We start from the raw sequence: 12,889 nt of genomic DNA on the forward strand, positions 1-12,889 counted from the left end.
GACAGCCAGCCAGGTCTGTCGCAATACCCAAAAATCAATCACAAGATAGCTTTACAACCTCAATAATTTCCATTTGAATGTTTGTTTTTCTCCAAAAGACTAAATGAAAAAACTAGCTCCTTTCTCAAAGGACAGTTTTGTTTAGACACTTTAGTGTCCATTTTATTTGTTGTTTTAGTTTTTTTGTTTATTTGATTTGGATATTTTAAACATCTTTCAGTTCTAGTGTGAAATGTTAACTAAAAATGTAAGTTTATTGATCTTTGATCAGGTGTACTTGCATTAATATGTCATTAACATTGTATTACTTGATAATTCTCTCAAAACATTATTATATGTTATTATTACATTATCACAGTTACTACTAGGATAATTTATAATCTAGTAAATTTGTTATCGTATTTAGAAATCTATAGTATTTTATGAGCTTTCTGTAATAAAGTACCCACTGTGGAAACCATATTGGCTGATTGGCTGAACCGCTCTTGGGGGTTCAGCCAATCAGCACCAAGGAAAATGAATGGCGTTGCTTAATTGGCTGACTTGCAGATTTAGTGGATGTCCTGATACTAAAAAGGCAACATATATGACGTGTATTAATATTTGTAGTGATGGCACTCAGCAAAACGTATAATGTTTACTAGTTTCTCAAATTGGGGACTGTGTTTTGTTTTTGTTTTTGTGATGTAAAGCACTTTGAACTCTCTTGGTGCTGAAATGTGCTACACAAATAAACGATTGATTAATTAATTAATGTAACATTAGTGTTTTAAAGTCTATTCTTTGAGCGACAGGACATCAGTGGAAGGACTTTATAACTGCGGTGATGTGCTCTCTCTTCCTGGTTTTAGTCAGAATGTGAGCAGCAGCATTCTGGATCAGCTGCAGCTGTCTGATTGAATTTTTAGGCAGACCTGTGAAGACACTGTTGCGACTAAAGATAACTATATAGATGAGTTTCTGTAGATCTTGGAATTGTTCTTCAGGTGGCAGAAGACTGACTTTATAACCGTCTCTGACTTTCTATCTATCTATACTGATAGATTTGCAGTCTGTCTGATTTTGAACATGCCAAGTTTTCTGAAGAAGAAAAATATCAAGAAAAGGATAAACATCCCCAAACACAACCAGGTGAGTTAAAAACTGTAAAGTACTTCTTATTAAAATGCAGTACAGACTTCTGTGGTGTCAACTCTCATTAAACCTAAACAGAGGTTGCAGTAAAAACCAGAAACCCAGAAAATAAACCCAGAGCGTTTCTCCGGTGGATGAACGCCAGCGTGGCTGAGAGTGTGACGAGCGAGAAAATGGGCAGCCAACCTTGCTCTCCCTCTGCTTCTCCAGTGATTTATCTTCTTCTAACTGGGACAGAGTGGGGAGGACGAGGAGGAGGAGGAGGGGTGTCCTGTCCCAAAAGAAAAAAATAAATAAAAACTACTCCTGCCCCTCTCGATACCCCACTGCCAAACCCTGGAGGCCTGCTCTACTTCCAGCCACCTGGTTGACTTTGCAGCAGCTCAGAGTGTGTGTTCAGACCTGTGATGTGTGTGTTTGAGGCGTAACCTTCAACTGGACATGTGCAGATGGAAAAAAGAAAATAGACGGATAATGCCTCAAGCTAAAAATAAAGAGCCACGTTCTGTCAGCGGTGATAACGTTTCACTCCAGACTGTTGAACTGTGCCACTGAAGGCGCTTTGTTAAGCCTGACCAGGGGCATAATTTCCTCTCTCTAAATTAAAGATGAAATGTCTGCGTTCAGGCCCCGCTATTATCACGGGAGCCTGACAACAGAAATATACCAGTGAGAGGGGAGCTGGATGAAAAATGAATCTGCAGTTTGAAGCAGTCTTTGGGGAAATTTTACTCTGATACATGCATACTATAAGAAAAAAAAAGTCTAGTTACTGTCTGAGTGGTTATAAAGGACGAGCAATGACGAGCGGATCCTGTCGATTCGTCTAGATTTTAGCAGTTATTTTCGTTCGTCTTCTCGCTTTATTGAACCATCCTGTTTTAAAATGTTGAGTAGAGCGTTTTCTTGACATCTAGGAAGTAACAAAATCAAATGATTCTGGGCCAATGCGCCAAACAAGCAGAAATGAAACAATGTTTTAAAAGTGGCATGTTTTCCAGCGATTTGATAGAAAAGAAAATCCTCTGGGAGTGAACGAACATAAAACAGAATCAAACAGGAAGACAAGACAAGTTTAATGAATGGACTTCTTTTGAATGGTAAACTTATGTTAAAAAGTTAAAAGTTTTCAAAGCCATCCAAAGACAATATTTAACTCAAAAGCTGCTATTAAAACATAAATTAGAGTAAATAGACACTAATTTCTGGTCAATCTGTGTTTACAAAGCCTTACAGGTACTATTATGCATTTTTGAATAAGTTAAGATCAATTTATAGGCTATTCAAAAACATATTTGTTAAAAGTTTTGCACAAAATCGTTCTTGGATAATAAGATTTTGTCTCCTTTCAGAACGATCTGTTTTAGGGCCTCTTGTCACTTTAAATGCAAATAAACTGCTGCTGGCCCCCAACTCAACATTTACGCATGTACGTGAAAATGGCTGCAAACAGATGAGCTGTTATACAAACATAGATCTTTGAGAAGCAGAAGTGGGGCCTCCTGCACAACCAATGGTAAGTCAACAACAAAACACTGGTCTTTTCCAGGAACCATTGTAATACACATACAGTTATAAAACTAGCTGACCAAATGTGCTGGAGTGCAGCTCAGGTTGCTAGGTGACAGCACGGTGCCCGTGTATTGTGATTCAACAATCAGGAGGTTTTTAAAACAGCTAATTTTCCAGACACCAAAAAACATTAATTTCTTTCCAACAAACAGCTGGGTGGTTGTTTGTGAGTGGACTGTTTTTGTAGACCTAAAAGTGAATTTTGCAAAATAGGTCTCCTTTAACAAGATAATTAAAATATCATAAAAAGAGAGACATCACCACTGTTAATAATGTGAATGGTTTCAGCAGGGTTGCATCAAAGTCTCACTGTGAAACCCTTTATGCTTGTTGGAACCTGAGAGACCCCAGATTCCTTTGAGAATGCAAAAAATGTTATGTTGATGGTTCATTATTATTGTGACAGTATATCATTCTGCTTGTTTCTATGTGGATGAGCTTCATAGCAGCCGCAGGTTGGCTGACATTCGTCCCACTTGGTCATCAAACAGTGGAAAGGAGAACTGGTAAAGCTAGAAACCATTATGACACATTGGGCATGATGAGAGGAAAAAGTGCCTTGATTAGGGTTCTTGCACTCAGATTGGTATCAGTTGCACTCCCGAGTGAACATGGATCAAAGCTAAGGAGCAGCACACACTCACCTCCCAATGGTTCATATATGGTTTAATGAGGGCAGGGAAACCAGGGGAGGTAGAGAGATTTCAGGCAAGCGCAAATGAAAAATATATTCATTGTATTGTCACAGAGAAGCACTGGCCTTTACTTAGCAACGACGAGGGAAGAAAAGAAAAAAGAAAAGGAGAACAAACCATACCCAGCGACTCAGAGCCTAAAAAAAATAAAACACTCAAGACTCACACTTGAAGTCCTGCTCGTTGGTTTTCCAGCCTTTAGTCTGGAAAACCAACAAGTAGGACCAGGAGATTTAAGATTTATTATTAAAAATAAAGATTTAATATTAAGATGTTATATTTGAACACTAGAGGTGGAGAAAAAAATAATAACAATACATATTACACATATCTGATAGAATATTCAATAATTTCACTGAACTGAAATCCAGAACAGCACAGCATTCTGTGGACTGACGGAAGACTTTAGCCGATAAACCAAAGATTGTTGGCATCAAACATCACATTCATTCCTTGGTTACCATGCAACAACCTACTGAGTAACTTGTGGTTACCTAGCAACAACTTTTTGAGTAACTTGCATAGCAGCAGTTCATGGTTTCACCAACGTACTTCACAACTGCTTAAAAATGAAAAATAACGGTGTGGGATTAAAACAGAAAAGGTTTAGAAATATTTCAGATATTTAAGACAAAAAAAATAATTGATGATTATCTATATCGGCTGATGTTTGTTTTTCAGCGATATCATTTTTCAGCCCTATTTCACACCAGTTATTAATATATTTTTTCCAGCAAGCATTCTTAAGGTTTTCTTCAGCTAAAAATAATTTTCCAGTCAGCTGTTTATCAATAAAATAAGGGTTAAATTAAGATTTATTTTACAGGCACATTGGCCCATCTTAATACGTAAAACAACCAACATATTTCTCTTTAATGAGAAAATCACAACCATAGCAACAACAGAGATGCATCTTGGGAATGTAATTCCAACCATAACCAAGTGTAAACAACATTCTTTCCCTCTGACATCCAGGTTAGAAATATTAATGAACTCTTCTATTTTTAAACCAAGAAAATATTGACGCTAATTAGCTATTTTCTTACCCAGAGAGCATTTCCTAAAGTCTGCAACTTAACCTGCAGTGTATGATTTTATCTGAAAATAATACAGAAATATACTGACAAGAATTTGTTTTAAAAAATACCAGTAAGATTAATCCTAGGTCAATTTTAACGCTGAGGAAAGAGCAGCAGAGTTGGTCACCTGGTCTCGGAGGCGATCGGTCTCCTCCTGGTATTCTGCCAGCTGTTTCTTCCACTGCTCCACGCTGCTGTTGGCTTCCTGCAGCGCCGCCACCAGCTTGGCGTTGCTGTCCTGCAGAGTGAAGAGTTCAGCCTCCAAGTTGAGCTCACACATGGACCTGCAGAGAAGTTGCAGAAAAAAAACAACACAAGAGTTTTTGCTCCTTTTGGTGCCATTTTGTTGTGGGAATTCCAAGAAAAACAAACAAAAAAAACCCCTCTGCATTTGTTGTCACATCTAGCAAATACGTACATTTATTGTGTCGTTCTCATGAAAAATATCTTGTAACAATTGTAATAATTATAAACTTGTGTTTACCTAGCAACAACTTTTTGAGTTGTTAGGTGTCAAACATAACACATTTAAATATGTTACATTTAACATAATTAAACATAATTAATAATGTTTGAAAATACAAAAAACTGACTGTACTGTCAGACAAATAACGTCAATAAATTAGAAAAAAAATTAAAACAGGGCAATATTATAAAAGTGTAAATACTTTGTCACTTTTATTATTAATGTAATAAATATCCAAGATAAAAATTTAAAACCATATTACCCAACCCTAATTTCTATAATCAAAAGCATTAGTTCTTTATCATTTTAGCCAAACTTATTCATAGCTGTTCAAAGAGCCACTTGCGGCTATTAGCAGCAGTGCAAGTAATTGATAAAACTATAGTTTTTTCCTTAAATGTACTCAAATTAAAGGTTCGTTGTCTTTAAAATACTCTGCATAAGATTATATTACTGCCGTAAAAAATCATCGTATTTTCATTCCAAGCCTTTACCAGGGTGCTAATAAGTTTACTGTGGATCTAACTCAGATTATGGGTCAATAAAACAAGATAGTAAGGTATTATGTTAATATTAAAGCACTCTGGTGATTATTTGGGTCAGTTTTAAAAGAATGGTCTTCAATGTGAACCAAAGCAGAGCAGCAGTGGAAAATTACGCCGCTGAGTGCATATATAAAAACCAACACAAGACAAGTAATGTGCTCTGCTTTATTAGGAAGTGGAAAAGATCTGGTGCGCTGGTAAAGGTCAGGATTCAGCGGGGATGTGTAATAAAGCAGGGCTTTCAGCTGAGACGATGCAGTTCAGGAAGAAATCTTTGTCTTGATGACAAAACAGCTTGGCCATCATAAAACCATAGCAACAGGAGGGAAGAGTCTGCTTAGGCTTATGAAAATCATAAAGTAAAATCTCTGGGATAATAGACAACAGAGAGTGGCTTTCCTGTGTTCTCACATGAATGGCTTAGTGATTAATAGTGACAATGGTGGAGCTAACGCGCCGCTTAGGTGGGCAGCAGTTAGCCACCATGTTTTATCTCACCAAGAAAAAAAGCCCAGAACAGGTGTGAAGGTGTACAAAGGCAGTATTGTCAAATAATGATAAGAATAAAATGCAAAAAAGAATATTTGAGTTCAAACTTTGGGCAAATAAATGCCTAGAAACAACCACATATGTGTAACAGGCTTTTATTTAAACAATGTTATAGATGTAAACTTTGTCAAAATTAATTTATTTTTGTTTGGCCAAAAAGTAATTTTCTCCTGACATTTATCGGCATATTGTCAGGTATTGGTTGCTGCGGTAACCACCAACCAATACCTGACAGCTCCTCCCCCTTTTTCTGTTGCCGTCGGTAACAGTGGGGCAAAAATTGCTGGACTGAGGTGACCACCAACTTGATTTTTGTTCTTATTTTTCTTTATTGTTAAAATAAATAGGTGAACCTGAGTGTGTGTTGTGAAGTCGACCCAGTGGACACTGAATCCAGCAGGAGTCTGTGCCTCCCTGGAGCAACTGGTCAAGGCAAAGTAAATATAAATGGGATGTAAATATGTTTGTCGTCACTTTCTGAACTCCAACAGAAAACAAACCCGGCTCTCAAGACACACAAACATTTGCTGCTCCTGTTGTTTAATTTTAATGTGCGTTTTCTCTCAGGATTTCTGGTTATTATTTTGTTGCTCTGAACAAACAACTTCTTGTCAGATATTGGTCCAAAACAATCAGAAAGCAAGAGCACAAACACACCTAACTGACGTCTCTTTCGTGTTTTTTTTTCCTCCATGTAAATATTTAAAGTAAAATGTAAATTAAGTCTTGTGGATTTTTAAAGTAGCTTCTTGTCATGTTTTTGAATCACAATGTCAAAATCCCCGATGCTAGCAGCTTTACTCAGGAGTGGAGCCAATTTTATGATCATATTTTATTCCACTCAATACTAGCATGTATTTCTTAAAAATTAATCAAATTATGTTTGTTTTTTTTGTTAAGCTCTGCTCATGTTTGTTTTGCCTGTGCGTTTTAAGTAGATGAGGGATTTATTGAATTAAAAATTTACACAAATACTCTTCCTCCACAGCATCATACGAAATATGCACTTATTGCATAATTTGCAGCATATTTTCATGATTAATTGATAATGATACATGGTTTTAAATAAATAATATGTTTTCCAGTATAAATTCTCCTATGCATGATCTTGGACTGAGATACTTGACTTGTTTGTAAATATGAACCAAGTAGAACCATCTGCATCTGAAAACCTGAGACATGCAGAAACTGTAGATCAAGACTTATTTTTTACAGCAGATTTTGACTGCTAAACTGTTTTGTTCTATAATAAAGTATTTTCCCACTTGCATATTCTGTCTGTTTTAGTTTTTATCATCATTTATGCTGTAGATCGTCAAGCATTTTTAAATGCACAAAGACAACCTGAGTTAACATGAGATGCAGTTTTTACATTATGATTTAACTAATTAAAAGGGAAAATCCCAAATTTTCTTTGGGATGTTTTGGTAGAGAGCAGCATTTATGATCTTTCTGGTCCTAAAGTAGCAGAGAAATCCCAGACCATCACTCCACCACCACCATGTCTGACTGTCCGCAGGAATTTATTTTTCTGAAACACTTCTACTCTTACGTCAGATTTAACAGAATATATGCCTTCTACCTCTCAACCTTCCTATTGCCTGGTTTGAACGTGCCTGACATGTAAATAACATTTTTCGTTACCCTTCTGACAGCATCTTTTTGACCCGTTCCTTCTCAGTCGTCAGCTCCACTTCTGCGCTCCTGCTGCGAAACAGTTTTTCCTCTCCAGGCCCGTTAACTGTCAGCAGCGGCGGAGAGTGACGCTCCTCCGACAGTTCCTGCAACAGAGACACAGACAACAAAACATTAGTCTAATAATTGTTGTTTGTCTTTTAATATGTGCAAAAAAATTAAAAATATTGACAGCTTGGAGCATAATATCAAAGCTTTTGTTTTACACATTCACAAGAGTCGGTGGAAGCATGAGCTTATCAATGTTAGCGATCACAAAAAATCCCAATGAAGTAAATTCAACTTCAGTTTGAGATGTGAAAAAGTTTTAAATGTGTAAATACTTTCGCAAGGTGCTGTAAAACGAAAACATCTTAATTAAAAACTGAAGTTTGCAAGAGTGAATTTTACCGCAGTGGAGATAATCCGGTTTAAGGTGTGATTTAGGTGCACATATCTGACGCTATACCGGATCAGAAAAGATAGGAGTGAGCTTAGTCTGCTGGTGCTGCACATGTCCCATCTAGGCTCCTGTAGAAAAGCCCTGAGCAGAACAAGCAGCCATGTGTGCAGCCCAGCTGTTCGTCTCCATGCAGCCTCGCAGGTCTGATTGGACTCAACAGGAAATTACTGATGAGCTGATTCTTGTACCGTAGCTTCATCTGGTGTTTACGAGTGATTAAAAATTATGTATGTAAAAGAACAAACAAAAAAAAACAAACAAACAAAATATGTAGCGCTGCAGTTTGAGAATCTGCTGATAAGTTAAATTTGAAGCAAATCAGCAGCAGTCATGGACAACAAGAGTGACCCAAATCCTAAAACAGTGCTGGTAAAAGTTCAGGTCATTCAAGGAGCTGCTTGTTTTATCAGGTGGAATCGGTACAGAGCATAAAACTGTTAAATATTAAATTATTAAAAACAATTTTTTTGAAATTCAAACTGTTCAAAAACAGTTTGAATCAATCCTGCTGAAAATCTTTGGAGTAAAAGTTTGGTCATCACCATGAAACCAGCACATTTAAATGAACCTGAATTAATTTCACCAAAACAAGCTCCAAAATATCAAATATCCAATATATAACAGTGTTGTAATTTGCTGAGGGATAACAAGTAATTATTTTAAACTTATGAGGACTCCATTAAATAAAAAATCATTGAAGTTGTTTGTTGTGTGTTTATTCCACACAGGAAATCCCAAATTAATATATTAGTGTAAAGGTCACACCAGAACGATATTGGATGATAAACTAGGTATTTTTGCTTTCTTGCATAAAAACTTAAACTTGAACTCTTAATGTTGCAACCCTGCAATGCAAAATAAGCCTTTATTATTCATATGAGGGAGCATGGCTGCACTCCCCTGAGGACTAAAGTTGATTATCTTTTAGCTCAGCAGCTTTCTGTTTATTTTCTCCTCTGTGGATGGATGTGGAGTTAAAACACATAGCTGAGTCCTGTGGATAATCTCTGAGTCCCAAGAGGAGGAAAACACGACTTTGGTCCAACAGATCAGCTGCGTGTCACCATGAATAATTCATGCAGCAGATGAAGTTTGAGTCATTAAGGATTTAAAATACTTGTGTCAAGTATAGATGCTGTGTGAGAGACTGAGATTAAATAATCAGCTGTAAAGAAACATGTGATGATCTAAAGACTGTTCATCTTTAAATAATTTACACAGACACACTTAAATCCTGTATTACTGTTATTGCTTCTCCGTCTCACTGGCTGACTGCAGCTAACTTTTCTCTGAAGTCAACTCTGATCAGCGTAAAGATGAAATATTAAGCCTGATAGGCCATGCAACATTTACGCTACCATCCGACTGAATCTCTAAGAGTCTCGTCTTTTTACTGCTCTTCGATTGTTGTGTGATGTGTGGCTGTTACACACCTGCGAGAGCTGAGATGGATGAACGTATCCCAAGATGCAGCAGGGGGGAAACACAAGAAGGAAACATGGATTAGATAAAAATAATCATAACAAACATTTTAAGAAAACAGTGATCTATCCGTTTGGTTCTGTACATAAATTTAGAGTTATGCTCCACTCTCCTCGTTTTGACTGATGCAGGATAAGAGCCTAAAGTCAGTTATGGATAAAGAAGGCAGAAATAAAACCAAACTCAAATAATACCAAGCTTTTTATATCCCTACAGTCAAGGTAAAAATACACATAATGCATATCTAATGTCTAATAATTTGTTGCGCCATCATTTGCTGTCAAAAAGGACTCAGTCCACTGAGGTTTGCACTCTAGTAGAACCGTAAAGGTGTGAAAGCTGGTACAAAAAAGCTGGCAGATGAGTCAACATCGCGACAGGGATTATTTGTTTGTAAACACGATGAATCCACGCACAATCTGACTGCAGAAAAACCCAGCCTGCTTTTAAGTTCTTACTGGTTACTATGGTAACCTTCATTTATCTTGCTGTTTTAATATTAGCTGGCATGTTGTCATCGTACTACAACTGTTTATCACAGCGTGATAAAGTAAGTTATGCTACCAAAAAGAATATTAGTGAATGAAATGCGTTTTAAGCATGAAATGCAGGCGAATCAATAAATAACTAGAGAAAATGTCCCAAACGTCGGACATTATTGACTAAGCGATATTAATTTATATTAATACTAAATAGTTTAAATAGTCCACCCATCCGTCCATCCATGGATACAAATTTTCTGGGGAAATCGCTGTACTTCATATGTCTAATTTAATCTACACTGTTACACTGATGATATCCCTGATAGTTTAAAATTTAAACAACTTCCTGGGAGCTTTATTCACAAAGTCTCAGCAGCGCTGTTTGTCTTAACTACATTCATACTCTTTACTTATTTATCCCATGACTGTTCCCCCAACCCCCAGCTTTATAAGGTTCCTGTGTTTCATCGAGACCCTTTTATTTATTTATTGATGGATCCTCTCAGACCTCCCTTCATTCACCTATCCCACCCACTAAACAGCAAACCCGCGCTCACTCTCACGCAGCTTCAACTTTTTAAACCTTTAAAGTCGGAGGTTTAAAATATTGATGTGTTGGTTTTTGCTTCCTTCTCCTTCTGCCCCTGCATAGATTCAAACATACAACAGACATACCAGCTGTAGCATTTCATAGGAGGGAGATTAAGATGTTTGTTTACGTTCACTGTGGATCTGAGTTTTTTTATTTTTAGCCTGTTTCTGTCTCCAAACACATCAGAGCTGGACGACGTCACAAATACAGTAAGAGTGATTGCTGCTGCTATAAGCTCAAGGTGGAGCTCATTTGTCTTTTCCCTGAGAGTTAAATTTAAATTGACGCATATGTAGCCGTAGTAACTGACGTTTGGTCAGTTACTACGGCTACATATCCGTTGCTATGGTAACCACCGACTGCCAAGAGCAGCAGAACTTAATGTATGGAGAAGCAACTAAATTTAAAGAGTTTCTGACTAACTTCACATGATAATATTGTTGAAATAAAACCCTGCTACACATGCAATAGTTGTAGTGAGAAATAATACAAATATTTTGCGTTTTACCTTTCCGTCTGTTTTCCAACAGTGCTAAAAAAAAACCATATAGACAAAAAATACCAGTGCACTTTTAGTTTTCCATTACAAAAAGAAGGTTTACCTCAATAAAAACCAGAAAACACAACATTTATTGAAACGTCCCAGTAAATACGACAGCTCTCCAAAGATCTAATTACTGTCTCTCCACTGGTGATTTCAGAGGTACCGTTTGTCATTTTTCAGTCTCATCTCACTGACTCCTCCATCTCATGTTTGAGCTGTGTAAATACGGTAGAAAGCTGGAGCTTTACTGCAGGCAGATCCCCTGCTGCCGCTCGTGTATCAGAGGCAAAACATGCACTCTGCGAAGCCCGAGGCTCCAAAGAGTCGGCTCTGCTGCGTGGTGGAGCCGCGCACTGACCATGGCTGCTACTCTACGCTTGTTTCTTCACTGAACTCTGAACACGTGAGGAAAAATTGAAGTAGACATCAATATATATACATTTCTTCTTAAAATAATGAATATTTAATGGGTTGCTTTGATTTTTTTTCTTTCATAAACTGAGAGAAAACTGACTTATTAAAGCTCAAGCATGAGAAAAAGAGGCAAATATGACAAACTGTTTTATCATGATATTTTTAAGATGATTTTAGCTCATATCTTATTAGTTTATCTAATTCAGTCAAATTTCTTATTTTCTTGTTTTGTTGCTGTGTTTGTAATTTAGTTTGTTTTCATAAAAACAGGTTGAATATTGCTGGATGATATATGGCATAATATTGTTGCTGTGAGACCATTTTCAAGTAATACAATGGTAAGAATGGCATAAACACATTTTCAAAGATGAATAAACTTTAAATCATAAAGCACATTTGACACTGGAACTGGAAAACATTTTAAATATCCCAAATCAATAAATAAAATGAATTATAACATCTCTGTAAACAAAACAAAAAAGAGCTAGCTGAGACCAAAGCACCAGACTGAAGATTTTTGTCATCCAGTCTTTGGTAGAAAGAGAGAAGGAAAAAACAAAACATCATGCAAATGAAAATTATTGAGCTTGTTTAAATTTATAATGCAATTAAATGATTTGTTGCTTGTTGCGACAGGCCTGCTCTCTTGTATATGAGAGTTGATGTAAGTGAGACAACCTGTATAAATGAAGGCCACATAAAAAAAAAAAAATGCTGTATTATTGTGACAACAATAAAAGAGACAATAATTATTTATTGCTTGTTTTTGTAACTGTATAGCTGTGGCAAATACTGCTCTTTTTAATTAATTATTAATTGATTAAATGAGTTTCAACAACATTTAATTTTTCTGTTGGGATCAATAAAGTATTTTTTATAGAATATTAGAAACATACTCATCTGTTATACACTTTGTTAGGCACCAGTCACATAAAGAAGTGTGATTTATGTCACTAAACTGCTCACAGTAACTGTATTTAGTCACACTTTCAAATTTATTGATATATATCAATAAACATTCATTAAAATAACAGTGGAGAAAATGCAAAATCAACCAAAACAACCAACTAGTTTTAATAAGCAACATTAGTTGGATGATAAATCAAAATTTCTATCATGATATGAAGTTTCTCAAGATAAAAGATAAACAATACAATAAATACCCACTACTACTATAAATTATAGGTGATGTCAAAAA

At 36.3% G+C, this 12,889-nt stretch overlaps 1 protein-coding gene across 3 annotated transcripts in view; it reads right to left on the minus strand.

The window, feature by feature from the left end:
- homer3b (homer scaffold protein 3b) overlaps nt 1-12,889 on the minus strand; it is a 51,918-nt gene that overhangs the window by 11,204 nt on the left and 27,825 nt on the right. For all 3 annotated transcript variants that reach the window (XM_044130445.1, XM_044130446.1, XM_044130444.1), the window contains 3 exons: nt 9,611-9,619; nt 7,685-7,821; nt 4,608-4,764 (listed from right to left, as the gene is read on the minus strand). In XM_044130445.1, the coding sequence (XP_043986380.1) occupies nt 4,608-4,764; nt 7,685-7,821; nt 9,611-9,619 (303 nt within the window). The remainder of the gene's footprint in view (nt 1-4,607; nt 4,765-7,684; nt 7,822-9,610; nt 9,620-12,889) is intronic.

This window comes from Gambusia affinis, linkage group LG10, assembly GCF_019740435.1.
Source record: "Gambusia affinis linkage group LG10, SWU_Gaff_1.0, whole genome shotgun sequence".
Lineage (NCBI taxonomy): Eukaryota > Metazoa > Chordata > Actinopteri > Cyprinodontiformes > Poeciliidae > Gambusia > Gambusia affinis.